The sequence below is a fragment of the Lethenteron reissneri genome, chromosome 7 (genome assembly GCF_015708825.2).
Source record: "Lethenteron reissneri isolate LAM-NWPU_2019-01 chromosome 7, ASM1570882v1, whole genome shotgun sequence".
NCBI classification, from domain to species: domain Eukaryota; kingdom Metazoa; phylum Chordata; class Hyperoartia; order Petromyzontiformes; family Petromyzontidae; genus Lethenteron; species Lethenteron reissneri.
This window is the reverse complement of record NC_083785.1, coordinates 7371489-7392885: the sequence shown is the minus strand read 5'-3', so window position 1 is coordinate 7392885 and position 21397 is coordinate 7371489. Positions and strand designations below refer to the sequence as shown.

The following is a 21397-nucleotide window of genomic DNA, read 5'->3' as shown; positions in this document are numbered from 1 at the left end:
GTTGCGATCGAAACGTCGTGGTTTGTTTTTATTACTGAAAGAACCAGAATAAGTCTACATTATAGACTGCCAGTACACTCACTCAGCTTAATAACCAGGCTACAGTCTACATTATAGACTGCCAGTACACTCCGATTAACAACCAGGCTACAATCTACATTAGTGGTTTAATTTTTTTGTTATTTTTATTTATTTTTATTAACTTTATTTTTATATCTACGTGACTTTACCGTAAGAACCAAATAATGAACATTTTGGGTTTATCGAATACAATGTAAACTACTAAGCCACACCCACTTATATAAACATCCCCGCTAAGCCACGCCCCCTCATTAGCATAACGCCTCCCCCCTATGCAAGGCCCCGCCCATTCCAACACTCAGCACTGCGAAGGGACCCGCCCCCTCCCCCTAATTGAATATTCATGAGGCGCGAAGGAAACGCTCCCTTTGACCCCGCCCACCGGCTTCCGGTTTTGCTTAGTAAACGGCAAGGAGCCGGGGCGTCCATTTTCTGGTGCAAAGCTCAGGGAGCCGCATCCCAACAACAAAAATCCACAGCCATCCTCAATCGCGCAGCCTCGGCTCGAGCCCCGCCGTCCGCCAAAACATAGCCCGACCGATAATTAACCCTCCTGAACGAATATGGGCCAAATAATTGGACGCGAACATAAAAACTTTTCTTTCCAAAAAAAGTGATGACCGTCAATGTAAAATGGAGCCCGATCATGAGCTTGTAGGCATGAAGGACGACATGGCTTCGGGAAGCCAAGTGAACGCCCATTAATACTACTTGTAATATACTATTAAATACTTTAAAACAAAGAGAGATTAAAAAGAGAATAAACTTAACTAGGGCCGCTTCGTCTGTCTGCCTTCGTCACTGCGTGTCGTTCAGACTGGGGTGGGCAGGCAGAGGCAGTCACTACTTGGAGCAACAACAAAAATATACAACTTGTAAATAGAATTATAATAGTAGCAACAATAGTACAAAGTGAGTAGGAGAAGCGGGACACTTCCTCCTCGTGTCTGGTTGTCTGATTTAAATCCATTGTTAAAGTAGCGCCAAGTTTCTCTTCTATTTTTTTTCCTATCCCGGCCCGTGCTGAGGGCCCCGTAGACTACTGCAGTCCTCTGGTCGAACTTAACCAACAAACTGCGGAGTTAGAAAAACCTTCCAGCTAGCAGCAGTGAAACAACGACGCCTTTAATTGTGTGGGGGAGGAGGTGTGTAACCACAGCGTAATTTAAGAGTTAGTTATAGCTTAAGGTGAAGAAGAGAGAGGGGGGGGATGTGTCGGCAGTGGGCCGCCCTCTGCCTCCTGACCTGAGTGCGGCGCAAGAGAAGGCGACGCAGGCCCCCGACGAGGAGGATAACAACAACAACATCATTACAAAGGCGGCCACAGACATCACGTAAACGCCATGCCGAGCTCCGAGGTTCAGCAGCAGCAGCAGCAGAGGAGAACTCGCAGCCCGGGGCAATCGAGGGCCCGGGAGAGGAGGGGGGCCGAGAGGTCCCAGGGCCGCGACCCGGGCTCTGGGGCCGATGGCTGCGGGCAGGAGACCTCGTCAGATGGAGGTGGTGGAGGTGGACGTCGCTCCGGGACAACCAGGCCGACGACGTCGTCGTCCTCCTCCTCCTCGAAGCACAAGCGGCAACGTCGGAAAGAGTCGAAGGAAAAGCAGAAGCAGCTGCAGTTGCTGCAGCATCAGCAGCAGCACCATCATCAGCAGGAGGTGTTGCGCAGGGTCGAGGTGAGCGGTAAGGTGTCCCTCGGCAGGGCCGTGTCTCTCGTCGAGTACGACGAGATCACGTCGCCTTCCGAGGGACAGTCTCGCAGTCCCTCGCCAGCATCCTTGCCACCGCCACCACTTCCTGCTGCTTCGTCTTCTTGCTCAGCTGCTGCTGCTGCTTCTGGTGTCGCCGCCGCGAAACGTTCTGAGAAGACCAAAGAGAGGCACCGGTCGAGCCGGCAGGACCGGGAGCACGCCCGGCGCAAGGAGCGGGACGCCGCCAAATCGAAGCACCGGGAACGGACCAAGGACGGTGGTGGTGGTGGTGATGTTGTTGTTGCTGCTGCCACTGCTGCTGGTGCTACTGGTGGTGGTGGCAGCAGCAGCAGCAAGGAGTCGAGGAGACACGACAGGGAGCGTGAGAGTGGCACCATCAGCAGGTCCAGGCACCAAGAGAGGGCCTCCGCCAAGAACGCCGAGCAGCAGCAGCAGCAGGACGTGGTTGTCACCCCCGCCCCGATGGCCACCACCACCACCGCCAGCACCTCGTCGTCATCCTCGTGTTCCAAGGCCGAAAGGAACAAGGAGAAGGAGGCCGCTGCCTCGGCGGCGTCTTCCAGACATTCGAGATCGGCAGCAGCGGCGGCGGCATCGTCATCATCCGCAGCAGCGGCGGCTTCTTCTGCTGCTGCCGCCGCCGAACACGAGGACAACAACGGCAGGCCCAGGCAGTCGTCTTCGTCCGCTAAGAGGGACAAGGAGAAGGAGGAGAAGCGAGAGGAGAAACCGTCCAGGAGCGGCCGCGACAAACGTGCCAAGAGCAAGGAGCCAAAGCCTCCTCCTCCTCCTCAGAAGCCCGAGCGTGAGTCTCGCAAGAGCCACCGCAGCAACAAGGAGGCCCCCAAAGCCTACAGGACATCTCCTAGCCCCCCTCCACAGAGGCACAGGTCTCCGAGTAACCCCAGGAGGAGCCCCTACCGCTCCTACTTCAGCGGAAACTACAACAACTACAGCCCGCCCGGCTCCAACGACGTGTACAGCTCCAAGCGGCGCTCCTCCAGCCCCTACTACAACAACAGGTTGGACAGCAGCCCGTACAGCAGGAGCTACCAGAGCCCCTTCAGCAAGAGGGCCCGCTCGCCGAGCCCCTACGGTGCCAGCAGCAGCAGCAAGAAGAGGTCCCCTCGCTACAGCAGGAGGAGCAGTCCCTACGAGTACGGGGGGGGCAGGTCGCCGAGCCCCTACAAGAGACGGAACGATGACAGCCCCGGATCGGACACTAGGTAATGTCATCCATCGTGCGTGCCTCGAGATGATGAGGGGGGTGGGGGAGTTGAGTTTAAGCCATTGCGTGATGATTTGGTGTAAATTGGTCATGGCCATGGCTTGTGGATTTGAGTTTGTGAGAGAGTAATCGATTGTTAGAACCAGATAGAGAGAGAGGGTCCCTTGCTGATTGGAGATGCGAGGTGGTGAGTGTTTTAAGTTATTCGTTATGTAATAGCACAGGATCACACCGCTTGCAATGTCCATTCTACCGTCTGGGAGGAGGGGAATTTGAGAGCGTGGGATTAAGCCATCGTGTTCCTGGTTGTGCGTTGTAATACAGCCGCCAGAGCTATAGTGCACGAGGTTGATGTCCAGCGGTGCCTTGAGGAAGGAGGTCGATTGGAGAGAAGAGGGGAGCAAACCGTAGTGTCCTAGCATTTAAATACAGAAAAACTGAGAGCCCTTTAAGAAAGTGTCATTTTCAAGGCAGGACTGGTCACAATTTGCAGCATCAACAAAATAGTAATAACGAAACTAAATTGCAATGCAATTTAATATTTATTGAGGCGCATAATCAAATCTCTCGTGTAGCCCCATTTAAAGTAATTCAATGGGGGTAAACACATACACGTGAGGTTAATTTTATGCAACTGGCCACTGCTGCTTCCACTGCTTCTGCTGCTAGTATAACATGTCATTAACCCTGGCATCACGAGATAAAAATGTGGCATTTCCTATCGAGCACCAGATTCTATCCAGTTCAGGCCACGGTTTTCTTATCCGTGGTCATTGCAGCTACATAATTCGCGTCCCATGTAATCGGCAGAAATCAAATTGAGACCAATACTTTTATGCGTGCGATGGAGAAGACTTTGGTTGCTGTGGGTTAGTTGACGGCCTTCAAACAGTCGTGGCAAGGGGATTCACACGCTCAAGTAAGAAAAGTTAATAAGCCAGTCGCCTCTCCCCTCCCCCTTCGCCACTGTATGCTACTGAATTGGTATTTAATGGCAGCTGATGTAGCTTCCTGCTAGTGAATATGTCTGGCGTGTCACCAAACCGAGGTTCTACTGACGCTCTGTCAGTTGTGACATTTATTTCGTTAACGTTTTGAACGTGAATATGATGTGCGGAATATTTTTGTTTTTACTTGGGATCATGGCAATAGAGGTAAGATAAGCACTCAGGAAGTGACGGTACAGCAGGAGATAATTGAGTCCATCCATACGGAGCTTCTTGTGGTTATCCGCCCTAATGTACACGATATTTGTTTTTCTCCGGGTATTGCAGTTTTTCTCCGACACTAAGTCAAACATTAATGCATTTGACCAACTACACTAAAGCAGTACCGTCGTCAAAGTATTGAGACTCGGACTTTTCTGGATAAACAAATCACATTAGTGTAAAGTAATGTCTCGTGTCATTCGACCTTGCACAACCACTTACAGAAGTTGGTTTATTTTGGAATTTCATATTTTTTCATTTAGGCCTCAGGCTTCGTGTAACCTTCAATTTGGTTTTGTGGCCTTTCTCCAACATTCACTTGACCAGAGTGATGGTTTAATTTGTAGTGAGCTGACATTTTAATTGCCTGGGTTTATAAAAGACAGTGTGAGGTAATACTCTATTGATGATGATAATAATTAAAGACTATTTGAATGTAATTACTGATCATTGTTTTTTGCGTAAATTAACCATGCTATTTTTCAATACCCAAGCCATGTTGGTCAATGGGGGTTGTTTGACCATATTTCACCACTCTGGTCAGTGCAGGTTGGTGAAGGGGGTGCCCAGGACCGGGTCAGAGAGCAAACACAAGTAAGAGACATTGACTGTTAAGAAATATAAGTGGGCTTGGGCAGGCGACGTCACTTGGAAGAGACGATGGCCAGTGGTTGAGGCTTAATGACAGTGGAAGCTTCAGGAAAAAATACATGCCTGAGAGGCCGTCTGCCAGCGAGTAGATGGCGTGATATCAGCTCGTGCGCAGGAGCTGTGCTGATGATGTTAGATGGAAGGACCGTGAGAGATGGTGACGGTACAGGAAGGCCTTTATCCAAGTGGACATATCAAGGCTGATGATTAGTTTTGATAATCCACGATGATTAGTTTTTAAAACCTGAACTTTATAATGAAAATCAACCTCACAGTGTGCCTAAAGAAGAACGTATTTAAACATTTCATATTATCTGCCTGGCATAGAGATTATAAAAATGGGCATGACTCCCAAGATTTTAAAAAGAGGTTAACAGCCCTGCAATTGCGTTCTCACACCACTGTTGGCCTCCACTAGAGGGAGCTCTAAGGAGCCCTTGTCCCTTATAGTGACGATTTTCACCTCATATACGTTAGCCAGACAGCACTTAAGTGAGCAAATGAGCTAATAGATATCCAGCGACGATTGAAACTTCACGTGCGCTTTTAAGGACCAGCCCTGCCGTTTAGTGCATTGCAAGTGCGTAACCCCAGTGTGTTGTGCTGTAATGGTGGTAGATATGTGAATTCCAGGTACCGGCGCTCTGCGCTGTCTCGGAGCCGCAGCCCCTACCACCAGCGCCGGTCGCGCTCCCGCAGCTCGTCCCGCCGCTCGCGGTCACGCAGCCGCCACTCCAGCTACTCTCCACCGCCGCGCCGCACCATCATCACCACCAGCCTCATCTCGGAGCTCAGCAAGAACAAGAAGCCGAGCGCGCCCAGGTTGACGAAACCTGCCACCGCTGCCACCGCTGCCACCGCAAAGGAAACGGCCAGGGACTCAAACGCCAGGGAACGCCACGAGGAGGTGAAGCCTGTGAAGACCGAGAGGCATTCGCCCGATCCAGGCGTGAAGCAGCCGGCGCACAATGAGAAGCCAGCGCCCAAGCAGCAACCCCCGCCACCGCTGCCACAGGAATCGCCATCGAAACCTGACAAAGAAGCGGCGGTCTTGACCAAGAGCGAGGTGCAGCCACCGCTGCCACCTCTGCCACCGGCTGTACCAAGCCAGGATGTGGCCAAGACTGTGAAATCTGAGCCGACGGCGCCGGCGCCAACGCCAACGCCGGAGCGGACAGAGAAGGAGAAAGTGAAGGCGAAGGAGGGCAAGGAGAAAGAGAAGGTGGCACAACCAGCATGGGCCAACCAGGACAAGGTGCTCACCATGCCCACGTACACCCTACCGCCGCTGCCGATGCCACCCATGTTGCCTGAAGATACGGCCAGGGACAGGTGCGTGGCCCATATTTTGTTTGTGTGTGTGTGCTTGCATGGGTGGTGAGAATATAGACGTTAAATAAGTTGTATGTGATGCAATTTGAACGCTTGGAATTCCAGATGTTTATTTTGTGAATATTGTTTTAAACAAACTTGATCCAGGATTGGGAAGGCCACAGTCCGATGGTAGGTGTACAGCATTTTGCTATTGCATAAGTTATTAGGTTGTCTCTGCCTTTAATGTTGATGACCACGTGGGTTGTCTTGGTGGGTGAGAGCTAATGCCATGTTAGACCAAGTAAGCACGACCAGGATCCTTAATTCGCATCTAGTTTTCAACCACCCGTGATTAAACTAGCCTTTCAAGTGTTGCAAATTGATGGGCTTGGGTCCGCCAACAATCGCTGAACACTAAAAAATAACCCATCACATTCGGTTTTCACTTTGGTATATTTTAACTCTTGAGTTTTTTTATGAATGAATACGTGAAGAACATGCTTTTTTAAAGCGTAGAAATACAGCCGTATAAGTTACTTTGGAAGTGGCTCTGTCACGTCGCATTCCAGTGTCATTCTCTAACACGTGATGGTCTACTGCGAGGGTTTCGAATGAAACTTTCCATGTCTCATGATGTCACACCAATTGTACAATTGAAATGGAATGTAGTTGTGGGGAACACATAAAATGGTACTGCGAAGTAAAATGCCTTGTTTATCAACCTGCTGATTTTTATGTTTGTGCCACCGATTTCGGTACGTTGCAGCCCGCTCGAGTCGCGGCCCAGGAAACCGCCGAAAAAGGAGAGCGACAGTAAACCGCGCCGCCTTCTCACCGATCTCCCGCTACCACCCGAGCTGCCCGGTGGGGACTGCTCGCCGGCGCTCACCAAAACTCCGCCGGGAGAAAGGACACCACCCGTACAGACGCCCACTCGCCGCAGGCCCAAGTGCGGTTTTATTCCGTGGTGTTTGCCGTGTACAGATTTGCAAGATGTGTCAGAGTGCAGTCGATGTAGCGTGAAGGAGGGATTTTATTGTTAATGGAGGGCAAAGATGGCTTTGTTGGAAGTCACGATCCAGAAAACAATCCGTTCTTGTCTTGTAGGACCGCTTGCGAAAACTAACGAAGGTTTAGTCCTTTAACGATGTATCAATTCATTGATGACAAACGATTCTTAAAGTTGAGGTCTCATACATACAATTGTGCGTGTTTTATGATAATACTTAACCACACTGGTTAGTGCATGTTGAAGGCAGGGAACATAGATCTGGCAGCAAATAAGTACAATGCAACAATGTATTTTGCTGCACATCTCTCTCAGCTGCTCGCAACAGCCCCGCAATTTGTGCATGGTAGTCGCCTATCTCGGCACTGTCCAGGCTCATTCCTGCTCAAGTCTTTTGTGATCTCATGAGGTCTGGTGCGCTCCGGGTGATTCTATATGTAGTAAGCTTGTGCTATTTACTGAAACGTAATGGCAAGCGTGACGCACAATCGCTCGGGGTCTGTGCCGTGCGCAGGATCTGCGGCCCGCGTTACGGGGAGATCAAGGGCACGGAGGCCGACTGGGGCAAGCGCTGCGTTGATAAATTCGACATCATTGGCATCATCGGGGAAGGTACCTATGGGCAGGTGTACAAGGCCAAAGACAAAGACACCGGTAAAGGTAATTATCCGTCCACTCGCATCGCACTTCTCACTCTCACGCAGTCCATACGCCTTTCTCTTGACACTTTGCACCCCTGTGGCTTTGGGAATTAATCATTTAAATTGTTGCTGGATTATACACACACAATACAATATGATGACAAGTTATAGGCAGTAGCGGCTATATACACGCCTGTAATCCAGGACTTAGAGGTGGGTGTCGGTCGATCATGCTCCCTTACCATGAGGCATCTAGCTGCCATACCCTGGCTTGTCAGGAGATTGCAGTACAACAAATGTGGACCCGACCTGCTCCATCTGTAGGGGGGTATAGTGTTGCCCCCTCGCACGCGTGGGTAACCTTCCGGATGCTCCGGTTTCCTCCCACATGTACACGCTAATATGTTGGCCGATAACTCTTTAATATATAGAGGACCACAGAATTTGGTAGGAAATGGTGGCCAGCTCACCACTTGGCCACCTTTCCCCAATGTCTGGCTCCTCGTGCCTCCTGAGTAGTTCTCTCGCTTTGAGAGTGAGCGACTACTTTGCGGCGCATTTCAAGTTTAAATAATTATTGTCTCTAACTTTACTTTGTTATATAATACATGCGTTCTTCTTCATATCTTTCAATGCCATTCCGAGCATGCTTCTTTGCGCATGCATCAGTTTTTGTTCCATCTTTTTATCGAAGTCCATTTTTGTGACATTTTTGTGGACAACCTAAAATTAAGTTTACGTAAGGATTATGGACCAGCTAAGCAAATAGTAAAAGGAAAGACACCCTTCATGAAAACATGAATGTTGAATCACCTTACAAAACATGTACGACAAAAGCAAACCGTGACTACTATCTTAAACAATTAAATTGTGATAAAACTGTTTGTGAGAAGGTTTGGTGTAACGATGGCAGCCCACCTCACCGTTTTTTCTCAAGGCAGGATAATTGGCCATTTTAAGTGCATGCGTCTATGGAGTGATTGTGATTTAATTAGGTATGAACTCTCCTTAAAAGCTGCACACTTACTTCATTAAGCATTTAAAAATATCCCCTTAACTTTGGGTAACAAGCCACCATTTTTTATATGCTGTACTATTATAAAATGGCAGTTTATCATAGTTTAAACAATATCCAGGAAAGATTCGCTAAATATCAATTTTCATCTCAAGTTCAGCTTTACAAAAGCATCAACCTGCTCCCGCCTCTGTAGTTCACCTCGTATGAAAAGAGATGGAGACACGTGAAAACATACGTGGTGTAAACCGCCGAGGGGGCCGCGTGTCTTTCGTTTCTTCACATCCCCCCCCCCCCTCAGGCGAGCTCGTAGCGTTGAAGAAAGTTCGCCTGGACAACGAGAAAGAAGGCTTCCCCATCACGGCCATCCGCGAGATCAAGATCTTGCGGCAGCTCAACCATCGCAGCATCATCAACATGAAGGAGATTGTCACAGATAAGGAGGATGCCATCGACTTCAAGAAGGACAAGGGTAAGATTGTCGCATGGCTCGGGGCCGGCCAGCTTGTATTATATGTATGCTGAACTTCTTTCGCACCGTACGTGGCCAACCGTGCTAATCGGAGGAGCTGGATAACAAACTAAAAGCTACTGATTAATACCATGTTGGAGCCACGTGCCAGCATCATAGAGACCACCCTGGGTATGAAACTGGGTTTTCAGACACCCTGTGATTAAACCGGGTTTTCGAGTGTTGAGTTGATCTTCTCATACCAGTCACCCATCGTTGTCACATAGCCATGCTTTGGTCCGAAGCAGATAATCGAAAGTCATTATGCTTCGTCCGCTCATCATCGATGACTAAGATTAAAAAAAAAGCTTTGTTGAATAATTATTATAGTCATTAATTGCGTGAAACAAAATTAATTATGTTTGCTTGTGCGCTGCCTCTTGCGGCAGGCGCCTTCTACCTGGTGTTTGACTACATGGACCATGATTTGATGGGCCTGCTCGAGTCCGGGCTGGTGTCCTTCAGCGAAGATCATATAAAGTCCTTCATGAAGCAGCTCATGGAGGGCCTCGACTACTGCCACCGCAAGAACTTCTTGCACCGTGACATCAAGTGCTCCAACATCCTGCTAAACAATCGGTAACGTTCCTTATGCCTGCCTCCCCAGCGTCATCACCTTCGTTTAAATTATTCTGCAGCTCGTTAATTTGCAAAGTGCTTTCGAGATGCAGTCATTTCAATGCTTATCTATGACGGGGAGGGAGGGATTGCAGTTGAATTTTGCGATAGAGTTTGACCACCAATTTGCTGCAGTACAATTGCAACGACCAAGTCACGATGAATCAAACCGCTCTCGTCAGATCTTGGAAAGCCTGGATAATACATTAAAGTCATCGTTTAACGCGGTAGATGTGTTCCTGAAAAGTTCCGCATTAAGTGAAAAATGCGTGAAGTGCAAACATTTTCCACGTAAATAATATAACGAAAAAGTTTGGCAAGATACGGTGTACGCACACAGTAAGATGTGCCAGGCCAAATAACTGAGGGTATGCGGCCACGTGACTGTATCATTCCAGTTACTGTACAATACCTCTCAGCTGCGCAATTCAAGACAGTAGTTTGTCGTCGACCGCTCAAAAAACGCGTTATAACGGGCGCTTTACGCTTCGTGCCGAAAGTGTTCACTCATGGAAGAACCACGTTCTCGCAAAAATGCATTGTGTGAAAACCACGCGTCCAGGGGTGACTTGCCGTGTTGGGGTGGGGGCCTCCACCGTGTGAAGCAGGTAGGCTGCAGAGTTACGTGGTGGACAGTAGATGGCAGTGCTGCCGTAATACAGAAGAGGCCCGACTTGCGTAAATCCATAAATCACGTAAAAAATGTCAAAACGGTATGCGTAAATGTTGGCATTTGTTACGTAAGCGCAAATAGTATATAATTACATAGTATTACTTGTTATTGTTTTAGATTTTTTTTGGTATACACACACCAAACCATGTAATTGCCTGCAGACTAGAGTACCTGTGGAATTATTAGGATTAAGTGTTAATTCTCAAGTCTCGGAAATCCAGACTGACACCTTTCGGAATCTTTAGCGTTTGCTTCTGCGCATCGTCTAAATGTTTTGTTGTGTCTTTCAGGGGCCACATCAAGCTCGCAGACTTCGGATTAGCGCGATTGTACAGCTCGGAAGAGAGGTACGTTCTGCGGGCGCCTACGCACGTTGCATGAAGGGTTCGCTTCTTGTTTCTTCACGTATTTTTTTCGTTGACGTCAACCTGTGCAGTTAGCATTCCTTTTTTAGGAAGATGCAACCCAAAATGAGGGTTTTGTAGCAGTAAGAGTTGGTTATTCCTGTAACAGGATTACATACCATCCTGCTAATGAGGCTAAATTCTACAATGAATCAGGGTGCTAATGGGATATATTGACAGTGCATTGGTAAGATGAAACTTGAATTACATTTTAAATATAAAGCTTAACTGGTTTCAATTTGATTAAGTTTTGAAGATTTAGATCAGGTTTTATTGAGCCATTGTCTCATTCCGTGCATTTTCTCTCGCGTTGCTTCTGTACTTATGTTGCGCGTACGTACGTCTTTCCTCTAGCCGGCCGTACACCAACAAGGTGATCACACTGTGGTACCGACCACCGGAGCTTCTCCTGGGCGAGGAGCGCTATGGCCCAGCCATCGATGTGTGGAGCTGCGGGTAAGCACGAGAGAGGTCTCTACGTGTGTGTGTGCAGAGCGGAATGGTGGGTAGCAACAGTGTAGTGATCAGCGCACTGCTATGACTGGTTACCCGAGTTAAAATCTCACTCGCAGCCACTCAGCCTTAAATAAGTAACTGGTGCAGTGCATAAACACTAGCACCGGAGAGACATGCGGCCGGGGTTTGGTGTTGGCCACCCACCAGCACCCTCTTGTGCCATGCCAACCTCAGTAGGTGCTCTCTTAACAGCATTTTCCCCAATAGTAGGTTAAAAAAGACAACAAATAAATTAAATCACGACGTTTCGGAGGCAACACAAGCTTCCGTCTTCAGGTGAAACCGTCGCAGCAAAATTGCTGTATCAAGTGACGGTTTCACCTGAAACGTCGTGATTTAATTTATTTGTTTTCTTTTTTACCTACGTGACTTTACCGAAAAAACCTAAGTATGAATCCTTGCAGTCACGAAAGCTTCAAATCTAGAAATATTCGGGGGATCTTTGCGTGAAGTGTTCTGGCGCAGGGAGTGCGCGGGGCCCTCCCTTAACACGGCCCTGCCGCGCCCTTCCGAAACGGGCGCTCGTTTGAAAACCACTCTCCATCTTTGGACGTGGAAGAACCAACAGTATCGATGTAAAGCTTTCGTGACTGCAGGGATTCATCTTCTTGGTTCTTTCGGTAAAGTCATCACGTAGAAGGGAAATAATAAAATAATAATAAAAACATAATAAAATAATTCTCACGACATTTCGGCCACAACGCAAGCAGCCGTCCTCAGGTGAAGAACAGGTCCGTCGGAAAGACAGCGTCAGACGCCGTCTTTCCGACAGACAGAGGACGGCTGCTTGCCTTGTGGCCGAAACGTCGTGAGAATTATTTTATTATGTTTTATTTTAATTATTTTATTATTTCCCTTCTACGTGACTTTACCGAAAGAACCAAGACGATGAGCCAAAAGTAGTTGCAGTAGCGGTGTCTTTCTGGTTAAGAAGCAAGCAAAAACACAGCAATACAAACATGTGAAATTGAAACCTTTACATCCAAAAGACAAATCCCCTTACCCAAGCACTGCTAACTTGGCCCAATCGTGTTAACGCAGTTTTTTTTCTGGCACCGTTTTAGAGTTTAGTGTCGTGATAGCTGCCTCAAGGTGGCAGCACAGACCTCCAACATCCATGTGGAATGGTGATGTTCCATTCTTCCCTTGACCACTTGTTAGTGCGGCTTTCATTAGCCGACATGTTTTTAGTGACAAGAGATATGGAGTGTGCATTGTGAACGGTCTGTGAGATATTTGTTGTTCTTTGCTAAGATATATTATGGTTGTTTTAGCATTAGAAAGGCGTTGGTAAAATATTAAACGTGATTTGGTGATGCTGCACTTCCAGTGCTGCACACGCACAATTAGTACATTGGTCAATAAGACTGTAAAAAATATAGGCGATGGTTTGGGCATTGGCCCTGCTTCCTTTCACATATCTAGAGAGGTAGAGTGAACAATAAAGTTAAATGAAATTAAGTCGAAGTTGAAAGAATGGTATTGCTCAATCAAGCAATGGGTTAGCACTCAATCACCTTTGGTTGCCCTGAACCATGGATATAAATTACTCGTTCTCTTGGTACGGGACCAGTCTAGCGGTACTCCTTGAATCGACCCCAGAGTGAAACTACCTCCATATCTCCGCCCAGTCATATGGTAAAATTAAGCTTTTTGTGAAATTGATGTGGTGTTGACGAGTTTGCGGTGGCGTGCGTGTGTGGTGCCTTACAGCTGCATCCTGGGAGAGTTGTTCACCAGGAAGCCCATCTTCCAGGCCAACCAGGAGATGGCACAATTGGAGCTCATCAGGTCTGTACCTTACCAGACCTAACACTGGCCACTCACCCCCTACCCCCCACTCAAGTCTAGCCCAGTCTGTAGCCCAATGCTGCATCTCTGTCACCGATTCTCCCTCCCACACAAGCAGCTCATTCTTGCCAGCCATCTGCAATTTGAATATTCTGCGCTGTCCTCCTACAACCTACTAAGCCTGCCATAACTCCTCTGGCGAGTTGCATAACTGTTGTTATGCAACTCGGCTCTTGAAGCAAGCAATGTTGTGTTTTATTACTTAGAACTAGTGTAATATATCTACACCAGTATGCACCTCCTTGGAGGACGAAGTCACTTATTGACCTGGGTCATCTTTGTACAATAAGAGTCATTATTGGTTCACGCCGAGTAAAAGAAAAGTAACTAACTAAGAAAACACTTAATTCTTTGGTTCTTTTGGTATAAAACACTTACAGCTGTTTGCTCTTAGTGCATATCTGAAGCTGTCCTACTCAAGTCTGAAGCTTTATCGATGAGATAAAAAGGACCCTTCAACATTTTTGCCATCACTAGGAGAGTTGCGCTGTTGTGATGTCACGGTGGTGTGATCTTGCAAAATTGATAATGCACCTTGCTGAGCTACCATCAAGTTTCATAAAACACGTGAGATGTTGATTTGGATACTTAGCGGTTCTAACTTCATGGGTACTCTTACTTATGTGTAGTGCTTTGTTCACTTGTGCTTCATAACTCCAGTGGTCCCTAGGGACTCATATTGTACTTGTGTTTGGCGCTATATCAAGCAATAAATTATGATGATGATGATTCTACCTCCCTTGGTTCATCTGGAATTACGCTTGCGGTGATTTTTTGGCAGCCGCCTGTGTGGGACACCGTGCCCTGCCGTGTGGCCCGACGTCATCAAGCTGCCCTACTTCCACACCATGAAGCCCAAGAAGCAGTACCGGCGCCGGCTGCGCGAGGAGTTCTCAATGTGAGCAGTGAGCGCGGGCCGCATCACCATTGTGGCCGCTACGATGGTGGTGATGTTCCGTAAAATCGTCAACTCTCAATAAAGAGACGTGAAAACGATGTTCACGTTGGAATACAGGTACGGCGGTTAGCGAGGTGAGATTGGTAGCGAGGTGAGAGCGGTAGCGCATGAAGCGCTCGTGAGCTTTGATTCCCTTCAACAGCTAACATCAGTAAGTTAATCGTGTGCCCCATCACCTAATTTCACCAAACCCGCACTGACCGTTGTGGTGAGTTATGGTCAAACAATCTCAATGACTGACCGTGTGGAGAGGCCTTCATCCAGTAGTCGATTAACACAAGGCCTGTACATTGTATGTTTGTTGTACAATTATTTTTTGCATTACATGGAAATTTGGAATATTATGTGGCAGTAAGATTGTACAAGTATCGGTCATATTTTCTCTTTCATCGCATGAAAGTACATTTGACTCGGTGTTAAATTTGTAGGGTCAATTATCCAACTACCCCCAACACCTTATCAGGACTGCTGGATACAAACATGCGTTCCAAACTTTTTACGTTCTTTTGTACGTGCGTTTGAGGGTTTCTTTGTACACATGAATCTATTAACAAAAATAGACATTCTGTTGAAGTCCTGTAACTAATCCCATTCTGAGACTAACACGTTTGGCGCATCTACACGCGTTTGAATGTGCATTAAGCGCTGTGGTGATAACACCATTTTATACGGTTGTGCTTTTTGTATAGTAAGGTGCACTTAGTCTGGCACAAGTGCCACGCGCGTGTGCATTCCCTGGAGTTTTATCGCCATGTGTGTGTACCCCCAGGCTCCCGACGGCCGCCCTGGACCTGTTTGATCACATGCTGGCGCTCGACCCCAGCAAACGGTGCACCGCAGAGCAGGCCCTCCAGAGCGACTTCCTGCGTGACATCGACCCCTACAAGATGCCCCCGCCCGAGTGAGCCACACCGCTTACAAACACACGGCGGACATTGATAACGAAAATAAGAATTCGTGATAAAGGTTTTTGGGTTAGATTGTGTTATTTATGAATGTGTCTTAACCCTCCACCACCCGACACGGCCAATCAGTAAAAAATGTGTCACGTTGACAAAAGACAAATAGTTCACTACTTTAGCCCACCGGTGTGTTGAAGAGTGAATCCACAACATTTACAATTCAGATACTTGAATTGGAAATGTTTACAAGAGGTTTATTTTAATAAAAAATTATGTATGCATTATTATCTCTCTCCACCCATAACAGAGACATGAGTTAACTGTCGTAAAGATGATCCGATATGAACCAAAGTGCAGTGTGTGATATTGTGTTGCTATTCGGGACATACTCCATTGAAAACCGATCACATTGATAAAAGGATTGCCTCGGACTTGGAGACAAGGTAGAGTAAAGGGGGTGATTTGCTAATGTGCAAAAGAGTTTAGCCTGAACTCTACTCACCGGCTTACATACTGCTACTGAAATACTTCTGAGGACAAACGCGTGTTGGAAAGTGTTGCATACTCCATGCCTAATGCATGCTTTTTTTTACTATTATTAAGAGGAAAGATCTCCATGCTTTAACTAAAATATATATTCTCTGTGTTGGGCATCGGTTGAGATGCATTCAAATGTAACGCTGTCATGAAATTATGTATATGTAGATTATATATATTTTTACAATGGGAATTTTAAATATCTTGGAAGAGGAGGGTTGGGTTGCTATGCAGGAGCAGCAACCATCCCGTTCAGCCAACCTCGCCTCATCTCATAAAATGCTTTCCCCTTAATTTTGGAGCTTTCGTGACTGCAGGAATTATTCTTTGGTTCTTTCGGTAAAGTCACGTATAAAGATAAAATAATAAATTAAATAATAATAATAGCATACAATTAAATAATAGCATACAAATAGTATGCTATTATTTAATTTATTATTTTATCTTTATACGTGACTTTACCGAAAGAACCAAAGAATAATGCTTTCCCCTGTATACTTGCCCCCCTCCCCCCCGCTTTGCGCTGCGCCAGCTTGCCGCTGTGGCAGGACTGCCACGAGCTGTGGAGCAAGAAGAGGCGACGGCAGAAGCAGGCGGGCGGCGTGGAGGAAGCTGTGGCGCCGAAGTTGACGCGCAAGGACGGCCTGAGCGGTGGCACGGCGGACGAGAGCCGCAACAGCACGCCACAGAAACAGCCGGCGCCGCCCAACGACTCGGGCCTAGCCGGTAAGAAGTCTCCTCCCGGCTGTGATCCTTCTCGTCGTTAGACAACAGCGCTTGTCCCAACATCCCGCATCTGTGTGTGCGTGCGTTTGAGTGCAGCAGGTCAACCGCAGCAGTTGTCCGCCGCCGAGCTGGCCATCCTCGTGAACCTGCTGCAGTCGCAGGCGACGCTCAGCCTGGCGCACCTGGCGCAGGCGTTGAACATCCAGGTGACGGCCGAGATGCGTCAGCTGCTCAGCGGCCTCACGCTGCCGCTCGGGCTGTTGGGCGCCGTCGTGAGGCAGCAGCAGCAGAACAGCGCCGGCGGCGGTGGTGGGAGCCAAGGGGAGGCACCACGACCACCGCAGCCACCGCCGGTGGCAGCACAGGTAGAGGCATTTGTTCTGTTAATCATCAAAGTGCCCATGAGAATCTCTGTGATCTGTTTGAACATTGACTTATGATATTCTTCGGTTTTTTCGGTGAAGTCACGTAGGTAAAAAATAAAAATTAATAAAAGTAAAATAAAAATTAAATAAAAATCACGACGTTTCGGAGGCAACACAAGCTTCCGTCTTCAGGTGGAACCGAAACGTGATTTTTATTACATTTTTATTTTACTTTTATTAATTTGTATTTCTTACCTATGTGACTTTACCGAAAAAACTTAAGAATATGAATCCTTTCAGTCACGAAAGCTTCAAATCTAGAATTGACTTATCAGTTGCCCACTAGGAAGAGCAGCAATCCGATGTGGAAACTTTTGTTTAAAATTGCTGGCATTGTCCCCAAAATACTCCCAATCGGAAAGTTGCAACTTAATCTAGGTTTCACATGGCCAATCATCTTACCTCTCAAGGTCGATAAAAATGAGTACTACTCTGTGGGAATTTAATAACAGTTGTCCTCTGGATAAAATCAGCCACGCCATAAGAATATGGGAGTTTCACCATTAGCTCGGGGCTATAAATGGGAAGAATCAAGCTACCCAAATACTCATTGGAGTGGAGCTAAGCTTAATTATGTGACATTTATGTGAGTTGTCTCGTGTGTCATGAGGGATGTTTAAAAGAAGATGACACCCACAATAAAAAAGTACCCCGTAGATACACACCTAGGCGATATCTCACTAATGCAGGTTCACATCTGCATTTTGTTCGCCTAAAATATACTCGACTATGATAGCTTTAAAATTAAGAGGTTGCTTTATCTTATTTCTAGATTTGAAGCTTTCGTGACTGCAAGGATTCATACTCTTAGTTCTTTCGGTAAAGTCACGTAGGTAAAAAATGAAATAAAAATTAATTATATTGTTTTATTTTTATTAATTTTAATTTCATTTTTTACCTACGTGACTTTACCGAAAGAACTAAGAGTATGCTTTATCTTACTCTATCAGGCCCCACACCCTACCGATGAGACTCAGTGAAGTTTAAACAAGTCCAGGGTTTGCCTTGCATTTGTATACAATGCTGTTTGGATATTAAATCTAATACACGTGTGTGTGTGTGTGGGCATTGAGCCTTCACATCGCCTTGGTTTGCTTTGTCCCGTAAACGACACGACATTGAGTGTCACACAACACTCGGCCGTTGCGGACTTAACACTCCACCGAGTTATAACATCAACCTGTCTTGACCGTTTGTTTACAGGCGCCGAGTAACTCTCAGCCCACGGCATCTGGCGGCCACGATGGCGATGCGGCCCAAAACGTGGTGGCGCTGCTGCTGGCTCAGCTGCTGCAGGGTGCGGGGGGGCAGGAGGCCGGGGGGCAGCAGCAGGGAGGACTGGGTGGGAACAACCCTCTCCCAACGCCGACAGCGGAGCAGCCCAAGCCCCCACCACCGCTGCCTACCACTCCCTCCACGCCCGTCACCGTGGCGCAGTCCAACTCTGTTCCGATGCGAGCGGCGGAGGAGGCGTATCCACGACAATCGTACCAGCACAAACTGGACTCAGGTGCCCGTACCATGTGTTTTTTCTTTATTATCACAAGTTGCCGAGTGCAATAGCAAAGGTCCAAGATGCCAAGAGACCTGGACGTCACTTTCCGCTGCTGTTAGCCATGATCAGGAATCAAACTCGGGTCGCCAGGTTCATATATCAGTGTGCCAACTGATGTCACCGCTCCACCCCCGTCCCATACAGAATACCAAGGATGTAGTGAATTCAATGAATTGTCAAGATATGGGGGTCGCAATTCGATTCAGAATGGATGTTCTTTTGTATCGTCGGTCCCGTATGTTCTGTCACACGACCTTCCTGTGTTTCCCCACACCCAGGCTCTGATGGCTTCTCTGCCCGCTCGTCCGCCGAGCTCTCCAACGTGTCCCCGTCTCCTCCGGATGAGCAGCATCAACCGGCGCTGCCTCCTCTACCGCCGTCGTCAGCGCCGCACACGCCGCTGCACCGACCGCGCACCCCGCAAACTCAGCCGCAGCAGCAGCAGCAGCAGCGCATCCTACCCCCAAACCAACGCCCGCCAGAGCCCCCTGAACCGCCGCCCTCCTCCTCGTCCGATGCCGACTTTTCCGGCACCGGCCAGGACTTCCGGGAAGACAGCGACGGCAGGCCGCCTCTACCGGGCGACCCAAACGCCGGCGTGAAGGCGGCGCTGATGCAGCTCCTGGTGCAGCACCGGCAGCAACAGCAGGGTGACGGCAGCGGCGGCGCCGAGGACTACGACTACGACTGCCGGCGCCAGCTGCCGTCCGACGTGTTTGGCGGCGGCGGCGGCGCCGTCGGGAGCTCCTACTCCAACGAGGGTTACCGCAGCGCGGACCGCTACGGCGGCTCGGATCACTACTCCACCGCGGCGGAGGGCTACGGCTCTGAACGCTCGCGCCACCGCATCGACAGCCTGGGCTCGGCGGCGGGCGGCGGCGGTGCGGGCGGCGGGGCCTACTCGGACCCCTACCCCCCCGGAGCGGCCGCCTCCAGCTTCCTGTCCGGCGGGCAAGCCCTGCAGCAGTTCCTCGGCGATCAGGACCTGAGGTTCGAGTTCGGCCATCGGCCTTCGGCAGAATCGGCTCTGCGGAGCGCCGGGAAGCCCCACGTGTACAGCGACGGTCCGGCGTACGGGGCCGGTGGCGGCGGCACGAACTCTACGGCCATCGGTGGCGCGGGGCAGCCGGCGGGAGCGACGGTGAACGCGTCGGGACTTGCGCACACGCCTCCTGGAAACGCCGCAGCTGCCGCCGGCGTGCCGGCACCGGCATCCTGGGGCTCGCCGAAAACGGGCATTGGCTTCTCGCACCCGGCTTACGGATCGGACGGGAACCGTAACCGGGGTGGATACCCCTACTAGCGCCCTGGGGACAAGACAGGATTGGAACAGAGGGAGTGATGAGGGGCCAGCCCAGCTGTCTTGCTTGCCTGCCTGCTCCATCGCTCTCTCACATCCGCGGAGAGAAATGCCCCCCGGCACAGTGCTGTCCTGGCTGCATTGAATGTAGATCCTTTGCCAGGAGTGTCTATAGGGCGAGGAGAAAGTTGCCCCCCACCCGGAATCTGTTGTTGTGAGTTCTGTACGATAAAAGGAAGTTAAATTTAAACGTAAAAGGACGTTGTGTGAACATACGTTTCGGTAAACTCAACCGCCGTTTATAATTGGTTTTTTTGTTTGCTCTTTTGTTATAGTATGGATTTTAATTTCGTTTTTGTACACAATATGAATTCAATACGAATAAATTTAATACCTAATGCATAAAAAGAATACAGGAAAAGCTTAAAGTACGGTAATTATTAACTGAATTGAAGCGCACGTAATTATTCCGTAAAGAGCTGAACTGAACATTGTTACACAACTGATGTGACGACGTCCCCTGAAAAGGGGTGGGCGGCTTTGACATGGGACTGTCCGTGACCTTTCGTCCTTCTGCCACAAGGCCAGCGGGCTCCTTTGGCGCGTGCGTCCGCCAATCTTCGCTTGTCCGCCATCCTCGCTACAACAAGCGGTGGCTCCAGTGTACGTCACCGCCAATCCAGAGCCTCCACGTCCCCTCCATCCCTCCTGCTCCCCTCCCCCCGTGTAGTCTCACGCGACGCTCTCGATATGTGAATGGTTTCGGGACGAGAGAGGCGGCCAGAATATACCCAGGCATTGCTGCTGAAACGGGGGACTGCCCGTCGAATCGCGCGTGTGTGACGCCTTTTGCGAATGCTCGATCGAACGAATGACCGAACGATCATCGGACGAACGAAAAATAATGCACTGTCCTTGTTTAAGGTGAACCTCGTTGGGGGGGTTGGGATGGGGGGGGGGGGTAAGCGTGGTGGTCGGCGTGTGAGGCCACGGACTCTGGCGTCGGGCCTCCGCCGCACATATCCCCTCGCCAAGGGGGTCTGTGCAAGGGTCGGGGGGGGGGGGGTGTCCCCTGTGAACCCCTGATTTGGGATCCAGGGCGCAGTTGTGCTGCACTGGGCAAGAAAAGCAAAATTCCCTGTAAAGTCCCTTCTCGTGTGCTGTTTATTACGATATTTTTACCGCAACAAGGAACTGGAGGGTGGGTGGAGGGGTTTTTGGTGGCCGTCGTTTCCATGTTCCAGATTTGACCGATGAGCGCTCCTGTGAGCGTCAAGGCATTTAGGGGCTGCCCAGCCTCGCCACGGAGCGTTTACTGCGAAGTGTGACGCAAAGGAACACAAATAAACTTGTATGGGAGGGCTGTCTGCACACTCGTTGTTCGTCTCCATGTGTGCGCCTGTTTGTGGATGTGTGTCGGTTGTGTGGGGAGCGGTAGTCCGCCCCGAACCCGGCGACCCGAGTTCAATTCCCCACTCAAGGCCACCAACGCCGGTGACGATTATCTGAACCTGTCCTGGGCCTCCCTCCTAGGTCGACTTGGCCTCAAATGAGTACCTGGT

General features: G+C 49.1%; 1 protein-coding gene across 5 annotated transcripts; it reads left to right on the top strand.

Moving 5' to 3' along the window:
- Positions 1-466: 466 nt before the first annotated feature.
- Positions 467-21206, top strand: LOC133356560 (cyclin-dependent kinase 12-like). 5 transcript variants are annotated; one of them, XM_061574158.1, is made up of 16 exons: positions 467-3019; positions 4779-4823; positions 5514-6212; positions 6961-7143; positions 7718-7863; positions 9161-9331; positions 9760-9949; positions 10952-11008; positions 11420-11521; positions 13295-13372; positions 14214-14330; positions 15160-15291; positions 16362-16555; positions 16652-16920; positions 18184-18490; positions 18814-21206. In XM_061574158.1, the coding sequence occupies exons 1-16, from the start codon at positions 1425-1427 to the stop codon at positions 19836-19838; spliced, it is 5310 nt and encodes a 1769-aa protein (XP_061430142.1). In that variant the 5' UTR covers positions 467-1424; the 3' UTR covers positions 19839-21206. The 5 variants fall into 5 exon arrangements, with proteins under 5 accessions (XP_061430142.1, XP_061430134.1, XP_061430157.1 ...); XM_061574150.1 differs by having other exon boundaries at positions 5499-6212; positions 7718-7857; XM_061574141.1 differs by having other exon boundaries at positions 468-3019; positions 5499-6212.
- Positions 21207-21397: the final 191 nt, after the last annotated feature.

What these genes read in the sequence shown, in the direction of transcription:
- LOC133356560 (XM_061574141.1), top strand. Translation starts at nt 1,425, where the DNA reads ATGCCGAGCTCCGAGGTTCAGCAGCAGCAGCAGCAGAGGAGAACTCGC. An exon ending in AGCCCCGGATCGGACACTAG is followed by an intron (nt 3,020 to 4,778) that starts GTAATGTCATCC and finishes TGGTCAGTGCAG; the next exon opens with GTTGGTGAAGGGGGTGCCCA. An exon ending in GAAGATACGGCCAGGGACAG is followed by an intron (nt 6,213 to 6,960) that starts GTGCGTGGCCCA and finishes GGTACGTTGCAG; the next exon opens with CCCGCTCGAGTCGCGGCCCA.